Raw genomic sequence first — 25,855 nt, 5'->3', positions numbered from 1 at the left:
GCGCCAGGTTCCGTTTTCTCTTACAGCGCAGGTCACGGCCCATGAATATTGGCTCCAGGTTCCGTTTTCTCTTACAGCGCAGGTCACGGCCCAAGAATATTGGGTCCAGGTTCCGTTTTCTCTTACAGCGCAGGTCACAGCCCATGAATATTGGCTCCAGGTTCCGTTTTCTCTTACAGCGCAGGTCACAGCCCATGAATATTGGCTCCAGGTTCCGTTTTCTCTTACAGCGCAGGTCACAGCCCATGAATATTGGCTCCAGGTTCCGTTTTCTCTTACAGAGCAGGTCACAGCCCATGAATATTGGCTCCAGGTTCCGTTTTCTCTTACAGCGCAGGTCACAGCCCATGAATATTGGCTCCAGGTTCCGTTTTCTCTTACAGCGCAGGTCACAGCCCAAGAATATTGGCTCCAGGTTCCGTTTTCTCTTACAGAGCAGGTCACGGCCCATGAATATTGGCTCCAGGTTCCGTTTTCTCTTACAGAGCAGGTCACGGCCCATGAATATTGGGTCCAGGTTCCGTTTTCTCTTACAGAGCAGGTCACGGCCCATGAATATTGGCGCCAGGTTCCGTTTTCTCTTACAGCGCAGGTCACGGCCCATGAATATTGGCTCCAGGTTCCGTTTTCTCTTACAGCGCAGGTCACGGCCCAAGAATATTGGGTCCAGGTTCCGTTTTCTCTTACAGCGCAGGTCACAGCCCATGAATATTGGCTCCAGGTTCCGTTTTCTCTTACAGCGCAGGTCACAGCCCATGAATATTGGCTCCAGGTTCCGTTTTCTCTTACAGCGCAGGTCACAGCCCATGAATATTGGCTCCAGGTTCCGTTTTCTCTTACAGCGCAGGTCACGGCCCATGAGTATTGGCTCCAGGTTCCGTTTTCTCTTACAGCGCAGGTCACAGCCCATGAATATTGGCTCCAGGTTCCGTTTTCTCTTACAGCGCAGGTCACAGCCCAAGAATATTGGCTCCAGGTTCCGTTTTCTCTTACAGAGCAGGTCACGGCCCATGAATATTGGCTCCAGGTTCCGTTTTCTCTTACAGAGCAGGTCACGGCCCATGAATATTGGGTCCAGGTTCCGTTTTCTCTTACAGAGCAGGTCACGGCCCATGAATATTGGCGCCAGGTTCCGTTTTCTCTTACAGCGCAGGTCACGGCCCATGAATATTGGCTCCAGGTTCCGTTTTCTCTTACAGCGCAGGTCACGGCCCAAGAATATTGGGTCCAGGTTCCGTTTTCTCTTACAGCGCAGGTCACAGCCCATGAATATTGGGTCCAGGTTCCGTTTTCTCTTACAGCGCAGGTCACAGCCCATGAATATTGGCTCCAGGTTCCGTTTTCTCTTACAGAGCAGGTCACAGCCCATGAATATTGGCTCCAGGTTCCGTTTTCTCTTACAGCGCAGGTCACCGCCCATGAATATTGGCTCCAGGTTCCGTTTTCTCTTACAGCGCAGGTCACGGCCCATGAATATTGGCGCCAGGTTCCGTTTTCTCTTACAGCGCAGGTCACAGCCCATGAATATTGGCTCCAGGTTCCGTTTTCTCTTACAGAGCAGGTCACAGCCCATGAATATTGGCTCCAGGTTCCGTTTTCTCTTACAGCGCAGGTCACCGCCCATGAATATTGGCTCCAGGTTCCGTTTTCTCTTACAGCGCAGGTCACGGCCCATGAATACTGGCTCCAGGTTCCGTTTTCTCTTACAGCGCAGGTCACGGCCCATGAATATTGGCGCCAGGTTCTGTTTTCTCTTACAGCGCAGGTCACAGCTCATGAATGTTGGTGCCAGGTTCCAATATTCCTTCATTTACATATTAATTTATTACAAAAACCGACCTTCCGGATGTAATAATTACTATGGTAGTCCCTTCTACAGGAAGTGCCCATTGCACTCCAACAAGGGGAAGAGGGGGCAAAACTCCCACATACATAGAATCCTATAATCAAACAAGAGCATAATGCCCCATAGATATTCATGACAACAATAAGTTCATATGAAACATATAAATTTTATTCACATAAATACAACAACAACAAGTAAAGCCATCAAGTAGTACTAGTGACGAGGAATAGGTAAATGACCAAAAAGACACCAACTGCACGAGGGCACACACACAAAATATACAGTATATATAAGGGTGCCAACAGCAACAGCATGTACGGTAAAAAATAATTGTATAGGGCAAGATACAATACCAACGCTAATGTATGTGACAGCCCCCCGAGGAAGCTCAGAACGCGAAACGCGCGTCGGGGCTATCTGTCAGCACCTTCTGCACGAGACCATAACATAAGCATAACATGCGGCATGATAGCTAGCTAGTCTTGCATTTTATGGGCATTGTGCAATATGGGTGGATTTAACAGGGGTATGGCAGAGCAATATTTGTGGGTTATCGGCTACTGAGCCAAGACTACTGCATCTCCCCCCGCTTCTTCAGGAGGCGCGCCTCCTGAAGAAGCGGTCTGTGAAACGCGCGTCGGGGCAGAGGGACGCCGAGGCATAGCCACACCACATCGCTCGGGTATAGTAACATGGTCATTTTTGTTTCTATTTTGCCTTTAGTCTTTACAAATAATAACAAGTCCATGCAACCTTTTTAGGTGCACGTAATTTCATATGCCTCTTATGTAGTCACACCAAGGTAATCTATTAGTTAGACGCCAGTGATTAAACTATTTATAAAGGCTACTAAGGGCATTTATGGTACCTATTATTTGGCAGTATACTATTTTCAACCCAGTCCTGCATCTTACAATGATCAGCATTACTGTGGAATACCGGACATTATAGCGCTGTGGTTTATTGGTGGCTTCCTTATGGCTGTATAGTCCCTCTTTAAATGGAATCTGCACTGATTGATTTATTATAATTTTTCTGATTGATTTATATGTATATCTGGTTTTAACATTCTGTGTTTCAATAAACTATATTTTAATTCTAAGTATCACCTGTTTTGGAGTCTTATACACAGTAGATTTTCCAAAAAAAAGTGATTTATGTTTCATATATTTAGTGGTACTTGTTCCCATAGTCTAGGGACAAAACATTAAGGGCAATTTTTGTGAGGTATATATATATATATATATATATTGTGTGTGTGCCCTCGTGCAGTTGGTGTCTTTTTGGTCATTTACCTATTCCTCGTCACTAGTACTACTTGATGGCTTTACTTGTTGTTGTTGTATTTATGTGAATAAAATTTATGTTTCATATGAACTTATTATTGTCATGAATATCTATGGGGCATTATGCTCTTGTTTGATTATAGGATTTACATATTAATTGCCTGAAACATAATTTTTCAATCAAAAACTGATTGCTGACGTTTTCGAGCTGATGTGATGGTAATGACGAGACGCCCGGAATAATTGCGCCAATTAATGTGCAGATTTTATGGAAATAACAGATAATGGGACAATGATTGGAAGGGCCGGCGTCCCTGTAAGATAAACTCACGACTACGAAAAGTTCCTCCTCATTTGAAGGTCTCTGCTGTCAGTTAAAACATTCTTGCCCTGATCAGGTCATGCTCACACAGCTGAGGATCTGCTTCAGTTGCACCCAGTAACTCCTGATACATCTAATGATACATTGTAATCAGTGCAGGAGATCTGCGTGATGCTGCTGCGTTTATCTGGACTAGATGCTATTGTAACGAACCCTCAGCTATGAGAGCCGGACTAGACCTAGTGACTGGTTAGAATCCTCCTAATCGCTGTTTCTGCCGCCGGTTATCTAGCGGTCCGGTAATGACGGCGGTCATCTAGCGGTCCGGTAATGACACCGTTCATCTAGCGGTCCGGTAATGACGCCGTTCATCTAGCGGTCCGGTAATGACGCCGGTCATCTAGCGGTCCGGTAATGACGCCGTTCATCTAGCGGTCCGGTAATGACGCCGGTCATCTAGCGGTCCGGTAATGACGCAGTTCATCTAGCAGTCCGGTAATGACACCGTTCATCTAGCGGTCCGGTAATGACGCCGGTCATCTAGCGGTCCGGTAATGACGCTGTTCATCTAGCAGTCCGGTAATGACGCCGTTCATCTAGCGGTCCGGTAATGACGCCGGTCATCTAGCGGTCCGGTAATGACGCCGGTTATCTAGCGGTCCGGTAATGACGGCGGTCATCTAGCGGTCCGGTAATGACACCGTTCATCTAGCGGTCCGGTAATGACGCCGGTCATCTAGCGGTCCGGTAATGACGCTGTTCATCTAGCAGTCCGGTAATGACGCCGTTCATCTAGCGGTCCGGTAATGACGCCGGTCATCTAGCGGTCCGGTAATGACGCCGGTCATCTAGCGGTCCGGTAATGACGCCGGTCATCTAGCGGTCCGGTAATGACGGCGTTCATGTAGCGGTCCGGTAATGGCGGCGTTCATCTAGCGGTCCGGTAATGACGGCGTTCATGTAGCGGTCCGGTAATGGCGGCGTTCATCTAGCGGTCCGGTAATGACGCCGGTCATCTAGCGGTCCGGTAATGACGCCGTTCATCTAGCGGTCCGGTAATGACGCCGTTCATCTAGCGGTCCGGTAATGACGCCGGTCATCTAGCGGTCCGGTAATGACGCCGGTCATCTAGCGGTCCGGTAATGACGCCGGTCATCTAGCGGTCCGGTAATGACGCCGGTCATCTAGCGGTCCGGTAATGACGCCGGTCATCTAGCGGTCCGGTAATGACGCCGGTCATCTAGCGGTCCGGTAATGACGCCGGTCATCTAGCGGTCCGGTAATGACGGCGTTCATGTAGCGGTCCGGTAATGGCGGCGTTCATCTAGCGGTCCGGTAATGACGCCGGTCATCTAGCGGTCCGGTAATGACGGCGTTCATGTAGCGGTCCGGTAATGACGCCGTTCATCTAGCGGTCCGGTAATGACGCCGGTCATCTAGCGGTCCGGTAATGACGGCGTTCATGTAGCGGTCCGGTAATGGCGGCGTTCATCTAGCGGTCCGGTAATGACGCCGGTCATCTAGCGGTCCGGTAATGACGCTGTTCATCTAGCAGTCCGGTAATGACGCCGTTCATCTAGCGGTCCGGTAATGACGGCGTTCATGTAGCGGTCCGGTAATGGCGGCGTTCATCTAGCGGTCCGGTAATGACGCCGGTCATCTAGCGGTCCGGTAATGACGCCGGTCATCTAGCGGTCCGGTAATGACGCCGTTCATCTAGCAGTCCGGTAATGACGCCGTTCATCTAGCGGTCCGGTAATGACGCCGGTCATCTAGCGGTCCGGTAATGACGCCGGTCATCTAGCGGTCCGGTAATGACGCCGGTCATCTAGCGGTCCGGTAATGACGCCGGTCATCTAGCGGTCCGGTAATGGCGGCGTTCATCTAGCGGTCCGGTAATGACGCCGGTCATCTAGCGGTCCGGTAATGACGGCGTTCATGTAGCGGTCCGGTAATGACGCCGTTCATCTAGCGGTCCGGTAATGACGCCGGTCATCTAGCGGTCCGGTGATGACGGCGTTCATGTAGCGGTCCGGTAATGGCGGCGTTCATCTAGCGGTCCGGTAATGACGCCGGTCATCTAGCGGTCCGGTAATGACGCCGTTCATCTAGCGGTCCGGTAATGACGCCGGTCATCTAGCGGTCCGGTAATGACGCCGGTCATCTAGTGGTCCGGTAATGACGCTGTTCATCTAGCGGTCCGGTAATGACGCCGTTCATCTAGTGGTCCGGTAATGACGCTGTTCATCTAGCGGTCCGGTAATGACGCCGGTCATCTAGTGGTCCGGTAATGACGCCGGTCATCTAGCGGTCCGGTAATGGCGGCGTTCATCTAGCGGTCCGGTAATGACGCTGTTCTTGTATTTTCAGCCGCATTCACATCACAAAGGTGACTCTGAATTACCTGAACGGAGATTACGAGGTGGAGCCTGGCACCGGAGGCGAACGCAACCCGTATCTGAAGAAGCACAATATCGAGACCTTCCTGATCGTCCGCTGCAGCCAGAAGAGGGTGAGACGCTGCGGGCACAGGATCCAGGGATGGGTCTGTGTAAAAGAATATTAGCAATACAAGTACCCAGAGATTCTATCCTGAGTCTCTCTGACTCCAATTATATGAACTAAATACAGGGGGGGAAACGCGTAGGGAAGACACATTTTTAAGGGAGGCTATATTTGACCATGGGCACTACAAAACAGGCTCACACTTGGGTACTGCCCTTGTAAGGGCGGGAGTTGATTGCAGAGGGCACAACAGGGTAAACAGGCCCCTATAGCCCCCTCCTCCCCCCTCCGTTGTTTTTTGGTCTTGATGTCCTTTCCACCCATGGTCTGGTCTCGTGATATGGGAACAAAAATCCGAGTGCCAGCATACAGCAAATTGGGTGAGATTGTGCCATTTTTTATCTAGTGCACTGATAATCACGAGCACTTTATGTATAATTTCTAATTTTGTCTTTTTAGGTATACAGGTCCTTCTCAAAAAATTAGCATATAGTGTTAAATGTCATTATTTACCATAATGTAATGATTACAATTAAACTTTCATATATTATAGATTCATTATCCACCAACTGAAATTTGTCAGGTCTTTTATTGTTTTAATACTGATGATTTTGGCATACAACTCCTGATAACCCAAAAAACCTGTCTCAATAAATTAGCATATCAAGAAAAGGTTCTCTAAACGACCTATTACCCTAATCTTCTGAATCAACTAATTAACTCTAAACACATGCAAAAGATACCTGAGGCTTTTAAAAACTCCCTGCCTGGTTCATTACTCAAAACCCCCATCATGGGTAAGACTAGCGACCTGACAGATGTCAAGAAGGCCATCATTGACACCCTCAAGCAAGAGGGTAAGACCCAGAAAGAAATTTCTCAACAAATAGGCTGTTCCCAGAGTGCTGTATCAAGGCACCTCAATGGTAAGTCTGTTGGAAGGAAACAATGTGGCAGAAAACGCTGTACAACGAGAAGAGGTGACCGGACCCTGAGGAAGATTGTGGAGAAGGACCGATTCCAGACCTTGGGGAACCTGAGGAAGCAGTGGACTGAGTCTGGTGTGGAAACATCCAGAGCCACCGTGCACAGGCGTGTGCAGGAAATGGGCTACAGGTGCCGCATTCCCCAGGTAAACAGCGGCAGAAGCGCCTGACCTGGGCTACAGAGAAGCAGCACTGGACTGTTGCTAAGTGGTCCCAAGTACTTTTTTCTGATGAAAGCAAATTTTGCATGTCATTCGGAAATCAAGGTGCCAGAGTCTGGAGGAAGACTGGGGAGAAGGAAATGCCAAAATGCCTGAAGTCCAGTGTCAAGTACCCACAGTCAGTGATGGTGTGGGGTGCCATGTCAGCTGCTGGTGTTGGTCCACTGTGTTTCATCAAGGGCAGGGTCAATGCAGCTAGCTATCAGGAGATTTTGGAGCACTTCATGCTTCCATCGGCTGAAATGCTTTATGGAGATGAAGATTTCATTTTTCAGCACGACCTGGCACCTGCTCACAGTGCCAAAACCACTGGTAAATGGTTTACTGACCATGGTATTACTGTGCTCAATTGGCCAGCCAACTCTCCTGACCTGAACCCCATAGAGAATCTGTGGGATATTGTGAAGAGAAAGTTGAGAGACGCAAGACCCAACACTCTGGATGAGCTTAAGGCCGCTATTGAAGCATCCTGGGCCTCCATAACATCTCAGCAGTGTCACAGGCTGATTGCCTCCACGCCACGCCGCATTGAAGCAGTCATTTCTGCCAAAGGATTCCCCACCAAGTATTGAGTGCATAACTGAACATTATTATTTGATGGGTTTTTTGTTTGTTATTAAAAAACACTTTTATTTGATTGGACGGTTGAAATATGCTAATTTATTGAGACAGGTTTTTTGGGTTATCAGGAGTTGTAGGCCAAAATCATCAGTATTAAAACAATAAAAGACCTGACAAATTTCAGTTGGTGGATAATGAATCTATAATATATGAAAGTTTAATTGTAATCATTACATTATGGTAAATAATGAAATTTAACACTATATGCTAATTTTTTGAGAAGGACCTGTATATATTAAATGTTACGTTTTAATTTATATTTAAGGGCTGACTTTGCTGTATTTAGTATGGGTCTGTGTAACCAGTTATTTCTGTACCTGAGAAAGCTGGGTGACTACCAATATGGCTGCCAATACCACCAGGCATTCTCGGGAGTTCAAGAGGCCTATTTGGAAACGTAGTCGCATCTAAAGCTGCACTGAAAGTTCTGCTGCTTTCCAGTTAGCTCTCAGGCTCCAGTCCCTTCTCCCCTGCTGGTTCATGATCTGTGCGGTTTATACAGGAGCATAACCAGAGACCTCTGGACCTGGGGCACTTCCCTACCAGCGTGGATGCCCCAGATATATATATATATATATATATATATATATATATATATATATATATATATATATATATATATATATATATATATATATATATATATATACAGTTAGGTCCATATATATTTGGACACAGACAACATTTTTCTAATTTTGGTTATAGACATTACCACAATGAATTTTAAACAAAACAATTCCGATGCAGTTGAAGTTCAGACTTTCAGCTTTCATTTGAGGGTATCCACATTAAAATTGGATGAAGGGTTTAGGAGTTTCAGCTCCTTAACATGTGCCTCCCTGTTTTTAAAGGGACCAAAAGTAATTGGACAGATTCAATAATTGTAAATAAAATGTTCATTTTTAATACTTGGCTGAAAACCCTTTGTTGGCAATGACTGCCTGAAGTCTTGACCTCATGGCCATCACCAGACGCTGTGTTACCTCCTTTTTGATGCTCGGCCTTCACTGCGGTGGTTTTCAGTTGCTGTTTGTTTGTGGCCTTTCTGTCTGAAGTTTAGTCTTTAACAAGTGAAATGCTGCTCAATTGGGTTGAGATCAGGTGACTGACTTGGCCATTCAAGAATATTCCACTTCTTTGCTTTAATAGACTCCTAGGTTTCTTTGGCTTTATGTTTTGGGTCATTGTCCATCTGTAGGATGAAACGACGACCAATCAGTTTGGCTGCATTTGGCTGGATCTGAGCACACAGTATGGCGGCTCTGAAGACCTCAGAATTCATTCCTGTCACATCATCAATAAACACTAGTGACCCAGTGCCACTGGCAGCCATGCATGCCCAAGCCATCACACTGCCTCCGCCGTGGTTACAGAGGATGTGGTATGCTTTGGATCATGAGCTGTACCGCACCTTCACCATACTTTTCTCTTTCCATCATTCTGGTAGAGGTTGATCTTGGTTTCATCTGTCCACAGAATGTTCTTCCAGAACTGTGCCGGCTTTTTTAGATGTTTTTTAGCCTTTTTCTTCTTGATGCTTATGAGTGGCTGCACCGTGCAGTGAACCCTCTGTAGTTACTCTCATGCAGTCTTCTCTTTATGATAGATTTGGATATTGATACGCCGACCTCCTGGAGAGTGTTGGTCACTTGGTTGGCTGTTGTGAAGAAGTTTCTCTTCACCATGGAGATTATTCTTCTGTCCTCCACCGCTGTTGTCTTCCGTGGGCGCCCAGGTCTTTTTGCATTGATGAGTTCACCAGTGCTTTCTTTCTTTCTCAGGATGTACCAAACTGTACATTTTGCCACTCCTAATATTGTAGCAATTTCTCGGCTTGTTTTTTTCTGTTTTCGCAGCTTAAGGATGGCTTGTTTCACCTGCATGGAGAGCTCATTTACCGCATGTTCACTTCACAGCAAAACCTTCCAAATGCAGCACCACACCTCAAATCAACTCCAGGCCTTTTATCTGCTTAATTGAGAATGACATAACGAAGGGATTGCCCACACCTGTCCATGAAATAGCCTTGGAGTCAATTGTCCAATTACTTTTGGTCCCTTTAAAAACAGGGTCACACATGTTAAGGAGCTGAAACTCCTAAACTCTTCATCCAATTTTATTGTGGATCCCCTCAAATGAAAGCTGAAAGTCTGAACTTCAACTGCATCTGAATTGTTTTGTTTAAAATTCATTGTGGTAATGTCTATAACCAAAATTAGAAAAATGTTGTCTCTGTCCAAATATATATGGACCTAACTGTATATATATATATATATATATATATATATATATATATATATATATATATATATATATATATATATAATGCCAGTAACAAAATATAATGGAGAGATATACTGCCCCCCATGACCATATCACCAGCACACACATACTTACACCTCCATACTGTTACTGATGAAAACCTAGTATTCCATGGTCGAAATGACTAATAATACCGCCATATACAGGACATAATACTGTCATAAAATGACAACATAACTATCACGTCTGATACTGCTCCCATACAATGACCATGTAGCGGTAGTTACTGACTCCCCTGACAGATGATGTCTTCTCTGTTTGAAGCCATTCATTTCTCCATCTGTCCCAGACAATCGTAAAGACGTCCACATCCGTCCCTCCAGAAATTAACACTTAGACATGTGGCTGATGCTTCTCTGGCCCTAAGTAGACTCCCGCCATTCAGAACTGACAGTAATAATCCCCCCGCCCTGCGTGTAGTAATAGCACCTCTCTTTATGTTCACTCCAAAATTAGACTGCTGTACCCCCACTAGTAGTGCCCACCCCAATAATACTGCCCCCGACTAACAGTGTCCGCCCCAATAATACTGCCCCCGACTAACAGTGTCCGCCCCAATAATACTGCCCCCGACTAACAGTGTCCGCCCCAATAATACTGCCCCCCAGTAACAGTGTCCGCCCCAATAATACTGCCTCCCCTCCACTAGTAGTGCCCACCCCAATAATACTGCCTCCCCTCCACTAGTAGTGCCCACCCCAATAATACTGCCTCACCCCCACTAATAGTGCCCAGCCCAATAATACTGCCCCCCTCCACTAATACTGCCCCCCCCACTAACAGTGTCCGCCCCAATAATACTGCCTCCCCTCCACTAGTAGTGCCCACCCCAATAATACTGCCCCCCAGTAACAGTGTCCTCCCCAATAATACTGCCTCCCCTCCACTAATAGTGCCCACCCCAATAATACTGCCTCACCCCCACTAATAGTGCCCACCCCAATAATACTGCCCCCAACTAACAGTGTCTGCCCCAATAATTCTGCCCCCCAGTAACAGTGTCCGCCCCAATAATACTGCCTCCCCTCCACTAGTAGTGCCCACCCCAATAATACTGCCCCCCACTAACAGTGTCCGCCCCAATAATTCTGCCCCCCAGTAACAGTGTCCGCCCCAATAATACTGCCTCCCCTCCACTAGTAGTGCCCACCCCAATAATACTGCCCCCCAGTAACAGTGTCCACCCCAATAATACTGCCTCCCCTCCACTAATAGTGCCCACCCCAATAATACTGCCTCCCCTCCACTAGTAGTGCCCACCCCAATAATACTGCCTCACCCCCACTAATAGTGCCCAGCCCAATAATACTGCCCCCTCCACTAATACTGCCCCCCACTAACAGTGTCCGCCCCAATAATACTGCCTCCCCTCCACTAGTAGTGCCCACCCCAATAATACTGCCTCACCCCCACTAATAGTGCCCACCCCAATAATACTGCCTCCCCTCCACTAATAGTGCCCACCCCAATAATACTGCCTCACCCCCACTAATAGTGCCCACCCCAATAATACTGCCCCCAACTAACAGTGTCTGCCCCAATAATACTGCCTCCCCTCCACTAGTAGTGCCCACCCCAATAATACTGCCCCCCCACTAAGTGTCCGCCCCAATAATACTGCCTCACCCCCACTAATAGTACCCGGCCCAATAATACTGCCCCCCACTAAGTGTCCGCCCCAATAATACTGCCTCCCCTCCACTAATAGTGCCCAGCCCAATAATACTGCCCCCCACTAAGTGTCCGCCCCAATAATACTGCCTCACCCCCACTAATAATGCCCAGCCCAATAATACTGCCCCCCCACTAAGTGTCCGCCCCAATAATACTGCCTCACCCCCACTAATAGTGCTCAGCCCAATAATACTGCCCCCCCTACTAATTGTGTGGCCCCAATAATACTGCCTGTCCCCCCCACTAATAGTAACTGGCCCACTAATACTGCCTCCCCTCCACTAATAGTACCCACCCCAATAATACTGCCCCCCACTAACAGTGTCCACCCCAATAATACTGCCTCACCCCCATTAATAGTGCCCATCCCAATAATACTGCCCCCCCACTAACAGTGTCTGCCCCAATAATACTGCCCCCCACTAATTGTGCCCAGCCCAATAATACTGCCCCCTTACTAAGTGTGGCCCCAATAATACTGCCTCCCCCCCCACTAATGGTGCCCAGCCCAATAATACTGCCTCACCTCACTAAGTGCCCAGCCCAATAATACTGCCCCCCCCACTAACCGTGTCTGCCCCAATAATACTGCCTCACCCCCACTAATTGTGCCCACCCCAATACTGCCCCCCCACTAAGTGCCCAGCCCAATAATACTGCCTCCCCCCACTAATAGTGCCCAGCCCAATAATACTGCCCCCCACTAATTGTGCCCACCCCAATAATACTGCCCCCCCCCCACTAAGTGCCCAGCCCAATAATACTGCCCCCCCCACTAAGTGCCCAGCCCAATAATACTGCCTCCCCCCACTAATAGTGCCCAGCCCAATAATACTGCCCCCCACTAATTGTGCCCACCCCAATAATACTGCCCCCCCCCCACTAAGTGCCCAGCCCAATAATACTGCCCCCCCCACTAAGTGCCCAGCCCAATAATACTGCCTCACCCCCACTAATTGTGCCCACCCCAATACTGCCCCCCCACTAAGTGCCCAGCCCAATAATACTGCCTCCCCCCACTAATAGTGCCCAGCCCAATAATACTGCCCCCCACTAATTGTGCCCAGCCCAATAATACTGCCTCCCCCCACTAAGTGCCCAGCCCAATAATACTGCCCCCCCCACTAAGTGCCCAGCCCAATAATACTGCCTCCCCCCACTAATAGTGCCCAGCCCAATAATACTGCCTCCCCCCACTAAGTGCCCACCCCAATAATACTGCCCCCCCCCACTAAGTGCCCAGCCCAATAATACTGCCTCCCCCCACTAATAGTGCCCAGCCCAATAATACTGCCCCCCACTAAGTGCCCAGCCCAATAATACTGCCCCCCCCCACTAATAGTGCCCGGGCCAATAGTTCTGCCTCCTCCTCACTAAGGCTGGGTTCACATTAGCGTTTCTGTGCGCAGCGTGGGCCTGTGTACTGCTTTCCTTATGATCCGCATGCGTCTTGCGCACCTATATCTAACATTGTGTACGCAGGGACATGTGTTGTATGCGGATGTGTCCCCGCCGAACGCAGCATGTCATTTCACCGGGCCGATCACAATGGCTGCAGCACAACTAGTCTGTGCGGAGAAAAGGACAATTCACAGCTCAGTCAGCAAGACAGGGGTGGCATATGGAAACCTGCAGAACTGTGAGTGCAGCTCTGGGGGTGACTGGAGGATGCATATACTGGCTGGACGCTCCATGCCTTTGGCTCTGTGGCACAGTCCTGGCCGCCATTCCCAGCACCTGGACCCGGCTGTTGGGTTTGCCGGTCGGCAGCAGCGGTGAATGTGACGTCCTGCGGCTGCAGATCGTCTCTTACTTACGAAGATTAGATTTATTGGAGAATGTCGGTTTTGGGCCTGGAGATGTCCGGGTGTCGCAGACTACTGCTCCCAATATGCTCTGGCAGGTTCTGGGCCCTCGGACCTGCCCTCGGGGCCCGCTGACCTTTTACTTGGAGAAGCCTCCATGTTCCCACATGGTGACGATATGGATGGGTTATCCGGATCATCTGCCCCTCGCTCCCTTAATCTTTTGGTTCTGGAAACTTCTGGATTTATTTTCTTCCCTGGATGTAATGAAAGACAAACACCGTTGTAATGAAATTACCGGCCCCAGAATCCACGTCCGCGGGTTATTAGTTTATAAAGCGAGAGCTCCAGCCAAGGAAAGCAGCGTCCTCCCCGGCTCCACCACCCGGAGACTGTCCTGGGATAAAGCCCATGGTACAGCGGACGACCCTGGATCCCAATGTTCTGCATGGGGGATGGGAGGAGCGGGCCGCGGTGCCCGGGGGCAGAAGTAGCTCTGCCCCGTATATGGACCGAGGAAACGACTGTGCGGCAGTATTGCAGCTGTGTGACCCCCACGTCCCCCTCTGTTCTACAGAAAGAAGAGAAGGCGATGATGGCGAAGATGAGCCGCCAGAGAACCAACTCCATCGGGCACAACCCGGCGCACTGGGGGGTGGAGCGCAACTTCTACAACCACCTGGGGGGCAACCAAGTGTCCAAGGAGATGAAGAGGATGGTAAGAGGGATAATGGGGCATCATCACCTACATCACTCTTATCCTCCATCACACCCATCAAGCTCCATTACACCATCTTACCCCATCATCCTCCTGTCACCCCCATCATCCTCCATCACACCCATCATGCTCCATCACCCCCATCTTACCCCATCATCCTCCTATCACTCCCATCATCCTCCATCACACCCATCATGCTCCATCACCCCCATCTTACCCCATCATCCTCCTATCACACCCATCATGCTCCATCACCCCCATCTTAGTCACCTCCCTATCACCCCCATCATCATCATCCCCATTTTTCTGATTAAAGTTTATTTCCTGTTTTTCAGGGATTTGAGGATCCAAAAGACAAGTGAGCATCGTGAACTTTCCACACGTCTCAGCCACACATAATGGATGAACTGTCCCAGTGCGGATGATGGGGGTCTTCCCATCTGATTGTGTGGGAGGGGCGGCCCGATCGCTGGACTTCTGGTGTCCATTTCTCAGTAATCTGTAAATCCGGGATTCTGGCAGCCGCTCCGGATTATCACCTTCATCATTATGAGGCTTTTACAATTAATGAAGAGTTTTAACCCGTTTTCAGACAGATTAACGATGCGCATTAGTGTCCTCAACCTCCAGGGTCTGGGCAGTCCTATGCAAATCTAAACAAGCACACTTTGTAACTGCAGACTGATACATTTCACCTGCATTGATACATTGTAGCAAACGATCGGGGCAGGAGAGAGCTATAGACATAAAGGAGAAGGTTTCCATTCCCTGACAGAAAGCAGACATATTGAGCAATGTGAGGAATTAAAAGGTCCTAGATCCCCCCAGATAATACAAATGACGCCTATAATGGTCAGTCATGATGGAGGACGCCTGTGTGGAGGTCATTGGCTCCTCTGGGACTTGTAGTCCTTGTGGCGGCTCAGCTGTATCACTGGGCAAACAATCCGGATATTTGGGATAAAAGTCTTCTGCTGGGACCCCCGGGACGCCGCTTTTCTCACGGGTAAAACGTCCCCGGCTCATCCCATATTCAGAGCAATGAACTCCTCTGTCCGGGAGCCGAGATATGTAAGATGCGCAAATTAACCCCTTCCTGCCCAAAGCTGACAACCAGAACCCCCAAAGTCATGTCAGGAAGTCCATAATACAAAAGTGATGACACCGGGCGCCAATACTTCATCATGGCATCAGTGAAAACTCTGCAGAGAAAACTTAAATAATCTCATCATCATCCTCAGTGCTATGGATCAGAGGCCCCTGAGCAAAGACAATATAGGGGCCCCTGCTCTACCTGTATCTATAGGACCTGCCTGTCCCCTGGTGACCCATGCTCCCGGTCATCACGTCTCCACTATCGGGTATGTGAAAAAAAGGAACGTTTCTCCTTCAAGTCACTTAACCCCTCATTTTCCATGTTTTAGGAACATTCAAGAGAACATGAACCCTGAGGATGAAGTGGACGAATTTTTGGGTCGCGCTATTGATGCCCGGAGCATCGACCGACTGCGCTCAGAACACGTTCGTAAAATCCTACTGACCTTCCGGGAGCCCGACCTGGAGAAGAAGGTGAATCTCTCACCCTGTGACCTCCCGACCATAGTGTTACATCCAGCCGGGAATCTGCAGGGCGTAATATAGATCCATGTGACGTCCGCAAATATGGCTCAGTACAAGCCGACCTCATAGTTGGATGATATCATAGTACTGACACATATCATCATCATCATCATCAAGGTTCTAGAGCATATAAGGGTTGTTACAGAGAGAATACCGAAAACTAAATAACCTGCAGCCACCACTAGGGGGAGCTCCCTGCATATAGAGATACATGATAAGATCCTGTCTGCAGTCACCACTAGGGGGAGCTCCCTGTATACAGAGATACATGATAAGATCCTGTCTGCAGCCATCACTAGGGGGAGCTCCCTGTATACAGAGATACATGATAAGATCCTGTCTGCAGTCACCACTAGGGGGAGCTCCCTGTATACAGAGATACATGATAAGATCCTGTCTGCAGCCATCACTAGGGGGAGCTCCCTGTATACAGAGATACATAAGATCCTGTCTGCAGCCACCACTAGGGGGAGCTCCCTGTATACAGAGATACATGATAAGATCCTGCCTGCAGCCACCACTAGGGGGAGCTCCCTGTATACAGAGATACATGATAAGATCCTGTCTGCAGTCACCACTAGAGGGAGCTCCCTGTATACAGAGATACATGATAAGATCCTGTCTGCAGCCACCACTAGGGGGAGCTCCCTGTATACAGAGATACATGATAAGATCCTGTCTGCAGCCACCACTAGGGGGAGCTCCCTGCATATAGAGATACATGATAAGATCCTGTCTGCAGTCACCACTAGGGGGAGCTCCCTGTATACAGAGATACATGATAAGATCCTGTCTGCAGCCATCACTAGGGGGAGCTCCCTGTATACAGAGATACATAAGATCCTGTCTGCAGCCACCACTAGGGGGAGCTCCCTGTATACAGAGATACATAAGATCCTGTCTGCAGTCACCACTAGGGGGAGCTCCCTGTATACAGAGATACATGATAAGATCCTGTCTGCAGCCACCACTAGGGGGAGCTCCCTGTATACAGAGATACATGATAAGATCCTGTCTGCAGCCACCACTAGGGGGAGCTCCCTGTATACAGAGATACATGATAAGATCCTGTCTGCAGTCACCACTAGGGGGAGCTCCCTGTATACAGAGATACATGATAAGATCCTGTCTGCAGCCACCTCTAGGGGGAGCTCCCTGTATACAGAGATACATGATAAGATCCTGTCTGCAGCTACCACTAGGGGGAGCTCCCTGTATACAGAGATACATAAGATCCTGTCTGCAGTCACCACTAGGGGGAGCTCCCTGTATACAGAGATACATGATAAGATCCTGCCTGCAGCCACCACTAGGGGGAGCTCCCTGTATACAGAGATACATGATAAGATCCTGTCTGCAGTCACCACTAGGGGGAGCTCCCTGTATACAGAGATACATGATAAGATCCTGTCTGCAGCCACCACTAGGGGGAGCTCCCTGTATACAGAGATACATGATAAGATCCTGTCTGCAGTCACCACTAGGGGGAGCTCCCTGTATACAGAGATACATGATAAGATCCTGTCTGCAGCCACCACTAGGGGGAGCTCCCTGTATACAGAGATACATGATAAGATCCTGCCTGCAGCCACCACTAGGGGGAGCTCCCTGTATACAGAGATACATGATAAGATCCTGTCTGAAGCCACCACTAGGGGGAGCTCCCTGTATACAGAGATACATGATAAGATCCTGCCTGCAGCCACCACTAGGGGGAGCTCCGTGTATACAGAGATACATGATAAGATCCTGTCTGCAGTCACCACTAGCGGGAGCTCCTTGTATACAGAGATACATGATAAGATCCTGTCTGCAGCCACCACTAGCGGGAGCTCCTTGTATACAGAGATACATGATAAGATCCTGTCTGCAGTCACCACTAGGGGGAGCTCCCTGTATACAGAGATACATGATAAGATCCTGTCTGCAGCCACCACTAGGGGGAGCTCCCTGTATACAGAGATACATGATAAGATCCTGTCTGCAGTCACCACTAGGGGAAGCTCCCTGTATACAGAGATACATGATAAGATCCTGTCTGCAGCCACCACTAGGGGAAGCTCCCTGTATACAGAGATACATGATAAGATCCTGTCTGCAGTCACCACTAGGGGGAGCTCCCTGTATACAGAGATACATGATAAGATGCTGTCTGCAGTCACCACTAGGGGGAGCTCCCTGTATACAGAGATACATAAGATCCTGACTGCAGCCACCACTAGGGGGAGCTCCCTGTATACAGAGATACATGATAAGATCCTGTCTGCAGTCACCACTAGGGGAAGCTCCCTGTATACAGAGATACATGATAAGATCCTGTCTGCAGCCACCACTAGGGGAAGCTCCCTGTATACAGAGATACATGATAAGATCCTGTCTGCAGTCACCACTAGGGGGAGCTCCCTGTATACAGAGATACATGATAAGATGCTGTCTGCAGTCACCACTAGGGGGAGCTCCCTGTATACAGAGATACATAAGATCCTGACTGCAGCCACCACTAGGGGAAGCTCCCTGTATACAGAGATACATGATAAGATCCTGTCTGCAGTCACCACTAGGGGAAGCTCCCTGTATACAGAGATACATGATAAGATCCTGTCTGCAGTCACCACTAGGGGGAGCTCCCTGTATACAGAGATACATGATAAGATGCTGTCTGCAGTCACCACTAGGGGGAGCTCCCTGTATACAGAGATACATAAGATCCTGACTGCAGCCACCACTAGGGGGAGCTCCCTGTATACAGAGATACATGATAAGATCCTGCCTGCAGCCACCACTAGGGGGAGCTCCCTGTATACAGAGATACATGATAAGATCCTGTCTGCAGCCACCACGAGGGGGAGCTCCCTGTATACAGAGATACATGATAAGATCCTGTCTGCAGTCACCACTAGGGGGAGCTCCCTGTATACAGAGATACATGATAAGATCCTGTCTGCAGCCACCACTAGGGGGAGCTCCCTGTATACAGAGATACATGATAAGATCCTGTCTGCAGCCACCACGAGGGGGAGCTCCCTGTATACAGAGATACATGATAAGATCCTGTCTGCAGTCACCACTAGGGGGAGCTCCCTGTATACAGAGATACATGATAAGATCCTGTCTGCAGCCACCACTATCAGGCTATGTTCACCCATTGCATTCTTGCTTTTTCTCCGCAGGCAAAATCTGATCTCTTGGCAGTAGAGAATCTGCTTACAAAGAGTAGGCTTTGATAAATTTTAGTGCCCCCCCCCCCCCACACCAAAAAAAGAAGCCTGATTTAACTTCCTTAGGTTTTTGTACCAAAAATTAAGCAAAACCTGATACCTGCGTTTTTGCATTTACTCAATGCTTTCTGTGGGTGAAAAAACACTGCGAAAACGCTGAGAGACGGGACATGCTGCATTTTTTTTAAATCAGTCAGGAGAATAAAAGCAATGCGTGCGCATTGATTCCTGAAATCCGATAGACTTTGCTTATAATGTAAAATGCAGCTTAAAAATTACCATTAGAAAAAACACAGCAAAGAAACACAATGTGTGAACATAGCTCCATGAGTGTTGTGCTGGGAGTTATAGTTCCTTGGTATGTTTTGGGCTTTCTAATCCTCCCTTTTCTCTGCAGTATTCCAAGCAGGTGGATGATCGGTTTGGTGCCTACGTCTCGTGTGCGTTTATCGTCTTCCTCTTCATCTGTTTTGTGCAGTTCATCATCGTTCCACAGTAAGTTAAACTTGAGGGGGTTTGGAATAAAGGGACGTTTGGAATAAGGCGAGGTTTGGAATAAAGGGACATTTGGAATAAGGCGACTTTTGGAATAAGGCGAGGTTTGGAATAAGGCGAGGTTTGGAATAAAGGGACGTTTGGAATAAGGCGAGGTTTGGAATAAGGCGAGGTTTGGAATAAGGCGACTTTTGGAATAAAGTGACGTTTGGAATAAGGCGAGGTTGGGAATAAAGGGACATTTGGAATAAGGCGACTTTTGGAATAAGGCGAGGTTTGGAATAAGGCGAGGTTTGGAATAAGGCGACTTTTGGAATAAAGGGACATTTGGAATAAGACGAGGTTTGGAATAAGGCGAGGTTTGGAATAAAGGGACATTTGGAATAAGGCGAGGTTTGGAATAAGGCGAGGTTTGGAATAAAGGGACATTTGGAAGAAGGCGACTTTTGGAATAAGGCGAGGTTTGGAATAAGGCGAGGTTTGGAATAAGGCGACTTTTGGAATAAGGCGAGGTTTGGAATAAGGCGAGGTTTGGAATAAGGCGACTTTTGGAATAAAGTGACGTTTGGAATAAGGCGAGGTTTGGAATAAGGCGAGGTTTGGAATAAAGGGACATTTGGAATAAGGCGAGGTTTGGAATAAGGCGACGTTTGGATAAGGCGACGTTTGGATAAGGCGAGGTTTGGAATAAAGGGACGTTTGGAATAAAGGGACGTTTGGAATAAAGGGACGTTTGGAATAAGGCGAGGTTTGGAATAAAGGGACGTTTGGAATAAGGCGAGGTTTGGAATAAGGCGAGGTTTGGAATAAAGGGACGTTTGGAATAAGGCGAGGTTTGGAATAAGGCGAGGTTTGGAATAAGGCGAGGTTTGGAATAAAGGGACATTTGGAATAAGGCGAGGTTTGGAATAAAGGGACATTTGGAATAAGGCGAGGTTTGGAATAAGGCGAGGTTTGGAATAAGGCGACGTTTGGAATAAGGCGAGGTTTGGAATAAGGCGACGTTTGGAATAAGGCGAGGTTTGGAATAAAGGGACATTTGGAATAAGGCGAGGTTTGGAATAAGGCGAGGTTTGGAATAAGGCGACGTTTGGAATAAGGCGAGGTTTGGAATAAGGCGACGTTTGGAATAAGGCGAGGTTTGGAATAAGGCGAGGTTTGGAATAAGGCGACATTTGGAATAAGGCGACATTTGGAATAAGGCGAGGTTTGGAATAAAGGGACATTTGGAATAAGGCGAGGTTTGGAATAAGGCGAGGTTTGGAATAAGGCGAGGTTTGGAATAAGGCGAGGTTTGGAATAAGGCGAGGTTTGGAATAAAGGGACATTTGGAATAAGGCGACTTTTGGAATAAGGCGAGGTTTGGAGTAAAGGGACATTTGGAATAAGGCGACTTTTGGAATAAGACGAGGTTTGGAATAAGGCGACTTTTGGAATAAAGTGACGTTTGGAATAAGGCGAGGTTTGGAATAAGGCGAGGTTTGGAATAAAGGGAGGTTTGGAATAAGGCGAGGTTTGGAATAAGGCGACGTTTGGATAAGGCGAGGTTTGGAATAAAGGGACGTTTGGAATAAAGGGACGTTTGGAATAAAGGGACGTTTGGAATAAGGCGAGGTTTGGAATAAAGGGACGTTTGGAGTAAGGCGAGGTTTGGAATAAGGCGAGGTTTGGAATAAAGGGACGTTTGGAATAAGGCGAGGTTTGGAATAAGGTGACGTTTGGAATAAGGCGAGGTTTGGAATAAGGCGAGGTTTGGAATAAGGCGACGTTTGGAATAAGGCGAGGTTTGGAATAAGGCGAGGTTTGGAATAAGGCGAGGTTTGGAATAAAGGGACGTTTGGAATAAAGGGACGTTTGGAATAAAGGGACGTTTGGAATAAAGGGACGTTTGGAATAAGGCGAGGTTTGGAATAAAGGGACGTTTGGAATAAGGCGAGGTTTGGAATAAGGCGAGGTTTGGAATAAAGGGACGTTTGGAATAAGGCGAGGTTTGGAATAAGGCGAGGTTTGGAATAAGGCGAGGTTTGGAATAAGGCGAGGTTTGGAATAAGGCGACGTTTGGAATAAGGCGACTTTTCTCTATTCCTCCTCGCTGTTGTGGAGATATTGCTATAATCAAAGTAGCTGGCACTTACAAGTTAACGTTTGTTACGTCTAGGTGAGTGTTCTCAGTTTTCTCTGGGGTTGTGCTCAAGGTATCTCAAGAGCCAGATGGTCATCAGTGTGGTTTGGGGGGCAGCACGGGACCTGTAGTGTGAGGGGCTGTTGTATCTATAGCAGGTGTCCCCAACCTGTAGCTCGGGAGCCACATGTGGCTCGCGGTCCCATGAATTGTGGCTCGCGGCTGTCTGTCAGCTTGGTGCATTAGCTCCACTTTTAGCAAACAGGTATGAAGAGCACATCTCAAAATGGTGAATTTTATGAGCAGCCCTGCACAGAAGAGCAGATTTGGACGCACATATACTGGTCTTGGGGGTTTGAGATTATTAAAGTATGGTACGCTGGAGACAAGATGACAACACCTGTCAGAGGAGGTGTTTGAAGCTGGATGTGACAGTGTCTTTGGAGTTCTTTACAGGAGAATACTGAATTGGGGGTATTGTAGGAACCCCTAGATCTTTGTATACTGCTTTGGGGTGATTGATTTTTGTGGAGAAGCTTTGGTTACCATTATACCTATAATGGGTCTTTGTTTGCACCTATTGTGAGGGGGGAAGGAGCTGAATGTGGTTCTCGACCCTCTCTCAAGGCTGGATGTGGCTCTCAAGGTCAGAAACGTTGGGGACCTCTGATCTATAGTCTGGTCTCGGGTGCTTGTCCTGGGGGTCCAGTCTGTAATAACAGCCCCCTCTCTGTGATTGCAGCTCCACCTTCATGCTGGGCTTCTATCTCGCCTGCTTCCTCATCCTCCTCATCGTGCTGAGCGTCTCCCTGATCTACTCCTGTATCAAGGTGAGTGGTCGTTACAGTGTGACGGGGCAGGACACTACGATTAGAGGACCGGCGTTCTGCCAGTTTAGTGCCAGTGAACAAGAACCCTGTGAAAGCTTCCTGGTGATTGTTCACAAAAAAAGTCCCAGCAAGTGAATGAGATTTCTGGAATCTCCTGCACATGCTGCTTATTTTTCCTTGCACATTTGTAGCCATTTTACATCTGCAGTTTGTCAAATGTTTCAGCATTTTTCAGCCATTCAGAAGAACGGGAAAAAAATTCATTAAAATAAAGTAACAAAAATGCATAAAAAATGAGCAGATTTTACGCAGTGTTTCCCTAACAAGAGACCCGTTCTTGGTACAGAAGTGTCTGCTGCACATACAGTTGTGTCCAGTCTGGATGTCCTGGGACTTGCAGTCCTTCCTCCGCCTCGCGCTGCTCTTTGCTTTTTCTTCTCTCGGTCATTTGATTATCGTTTTATGAGTCGCCGTCATTTATTTCTGTCGGTCTGAACGACATTTAATGCTGATGAGCAGGAAATTGAGATCCATTACCCAATAAATAAGTGTCTCCCAGATCAGAGGCGACATGTAATAAAATTATCCCCCGCAGTAACCGGACACAGAACATTCGGAGACGAGAGGTGGAATATTCTGAGGCTGAGATGGAAACTTCCTAATAGGCCTCCACATTTTCCATATCTGTGTCTGGGGGGAGAAGCCTCCTGGAGGGTCCCATAAATCCTCGCACTTCCCCTCCTCCTTCTATAGGATGCTCTGTATCTGCTGACAGCTTGTTACAATGTAACAGTGCAGTGATCAGTCTAATGTCCAGGACAGGTGTGTGCTGCTGCTGTGTTTAGCCCACAGAGCATTGTTCACACTGATACATTATAACAGACGAGGACTGACATCACTAGAGTGGAAGTTCTTTGGCTCCGGTGTAACCTCTGATCTGTTTCCTTCTGCAGCTCTTCCCAGCTCCGCTCCAGACTTTATCTAAGAAGATTGTGCAATCTCGGATTAACAGCACGGCGGTGGGAATCGTAACCATAATCCTCGTCTTCCTCGCTTCATTTATTAACATGGTAAGAATGAACGATCACACCGAGGAGGATCCGTCACAATGTGGCACCTAGAGCGGCCACAGGCTGCAGCCACAGATAATGGAACTTTTATCCTCCAGTGCTGCAGTCACTTTTCTGCTGTTACATTATAATTATAATTATTATTATAGCGCCATTTTTTCCATGGCGCTTTACATGTGAGGAGGGGTATACATAATAAAAACAAGTACAATAATCTTCTACAAGTCACAGCTGGTACAGGAGGAGAGAGGACCCTGCCCGCGAGGGCTCATAATCTACAAGGGATGGGTGAGGATACAGGAGGAAAGCGGACCCTGCCCGCGAGGGCTCATAATCTACAAGGGATGGGTGAGGATACAGGAGGAGAGAGGACCCTGCCCGCGAGGGCTCATAATCTACAAGAGATGGGTGAGGATACAGTAGGAGAGAGGACCCTGCCCGCGAGGGCTCATAATCTACAAGGGATGGGTGAGGATACAGGAGGAGAGAGGACCCTGCCCGCGAGGGCTCACAATCTACAAGGGATGGGTGAGAATACAGTAGGTGAGGATAGAGCTGGTCATGCAGCGGTTTGGTTGATCGGTGGTTACTGCAGGTTGTAGGCTTGTCGGAAGAGGTGGGTCTTCAGGTTCTTTTTGAAGGTTTCGATGGTAGGCGAGAGTCTGATGTGTTGTGGTAGAGGGTTCCAGAGTAGGGGGGATACATGAGAGAAATCTTGTATGCGATTGTGGGAAGAGGAGATAAGAGGGGAGTAGAGAAGGAGATCTTGTGAGGATCGGAGGTTGCGTGTAGGTAAGTACCGGGAGATGAGGTCACAGATGTATGGAGGAGACAGGTTGTGGATGGCTTTGTATGTCATGGTTAGGCTTTTGTACTGGAGTCTCTGGGCAATGGGGAGCCAGTGAAGGGATTGACAGAGGGGAGAGGCCGGGGAATAGCGGGGGGACAGGTGGATTAGTCGGGCAGCAGAGTTAGGTTACATGGTGTTTTATCCTCCAGAGCTGCACTCACTATTCTGCTGTTACATTATGCTTTAGGCTAGGTTCACATCGCGTTAGGGCATTCTGTTTAACGGATCCGTTTCTAAGCTGCACTAACGCTATGTAACGGATCCGTTAACGCACCCATAGACTTCAATTAGCGTTACGCATCCTAATGCATGTCAAAATCGGCATGCGTTAGCGATGGTGATGAGCGAGTGTACTCGTTGCTCGCGTTTTCCAGAGCACGCTCGGGTGATCTCCGAGTATTTGTTATTGCTCGGAGATATAGTTTTCATCACCTCAGTTGCATGATTTACGGCTTCCAGATACGCTGAATACATGTGGGGGTTGCCTGGTTGCTAGGGAACCCCCACATGTACTTATGCTGGCTATCAGATGTAAATCATTCAGCTGCGGCAAGAAAAACTAAATATCCGAGCACTAAAAAATACTCGGAGGTCACCCAAGCGTGCAAGTAATATAGTAATATATTCGCTCATCACTACTGTTATATCATTTCTTACCCTCCAGAGCTGCACTCACTGTTCTGCTGTTATGTCATTTCTTACCCTCCAGAGCTGCATTCACTGTTCTGCTGTTATGTCATTTCTTACCCTCCAGAGCTGCACTCACTTTTCTGCTGTTATGTCATTTCTCACCCTCCAGAGCTGCAGTCACTGTTCTGCTGTTGTCATTTCTTACCCTCCAGAGCTGCACTCACTGTTCTGCTGTTATGTCATTTCTCACCCTCCAGAGCTGCATTCACTGTTATGCTGTTGTCATTTCTCACCCTCCAGAGCTGCATTCACTGTTATGCTGTTATGTCATTTCTTACCCTCCAGAGCTGCGGTCACTGTTCTGCTGTTATATCATTTCCTACCCTCCAGAGCTGCACTCACTGTTCTGCTGTTATATTATTTCTTACCCTCCAGAGCTGCGGTCACTGTTCTGCTGTTATATCATTTCCTACCCTCCAGAGCTTCACTCACTGTTCTGTTGTTATATTATTTCTTACCCTGCAGAGCTGCGGTCACTGTTCTGCTGTTATATCATTTCCTACCCTCCAGAGCTTCACTCACTGTTCTGCTGTTATATTATTTCTTACCCTCCAGAGCTGCGGTCACTGTTCTGCTGTTATATCATTTCCTACCCTCCAGAGCTTCACTCACTGTTCTGTTGTTATATTATTTCTTACCCTGCAGAGCTGCGGT

At 48.0% G+C, this 25,855-nt stretch overlaps 1 protein-coding gene across 2 annotated transcripts in view; it reads left to right on the top strand.

Annotated features, from left to right (window-relative positions):
• The window catches only part of ADCY5 (adenylate cyclase 5), a 157,826-nt gene that overhangs the window by 124,234 nt on the left and 7,737 nt on the right, over window positions 1-25,855 (top strand). For both annotated transcript variants that reach the window (XR_013217884.1, XM_077273313.1), the window contains exons 7-13: window positions 5,825-5,966; window positions 14,166-14,306; window positions 14,642-14,664; window positions 15,731-15,875; window positions 19,542-19,639; window positions 22,504-22,591; window positions 23,545-23,661. Coding sequence is in view for 1 of the 2 variants with exons in the window: in XM_077273313.1 (XP_077129428.1) it covers window positions 5,825-5,966; window positions 14,166-14,306; window positions 14,642-14,664; window positions 15,731-15,875; window positions 19,542-19,639; window positions 22,504-22,591; window positions 23,545-23,661 (754 nt within the window). In the remaining variant the exon portion in view is untranslated. The remainder of the gene's footprint in view (window positions 1-5,824; window positions 5,967-14,165; window positions 14,307-14,641; window positions 14,665-15,730; window positions 15,876-19,541; window positions 19,640-22,503; window positions 22,592-23,544; window positions 23,662-25,855) is intronic.

The sequence above is a fragment of the Ranitomeya variabilis genome, chromosome 7, assembly GCF_051348905.1.
Source record: "Ranitomeya variabilis isolate aRanVar5 chromosome 7, aRanVar5.hap1, whole genome shotgun sequence".
Lineage (NCBI taxonomy): Eukaryota > Metazoa > Chordata > Amphibia > Anura > Dendrobatidae > Ranitomeya > Ranitomeya variabilis.
Note: the sequence above shows the minus strand (reverse complement) of the source record. Positions and strands in the feature narration are given on the sequence as shown.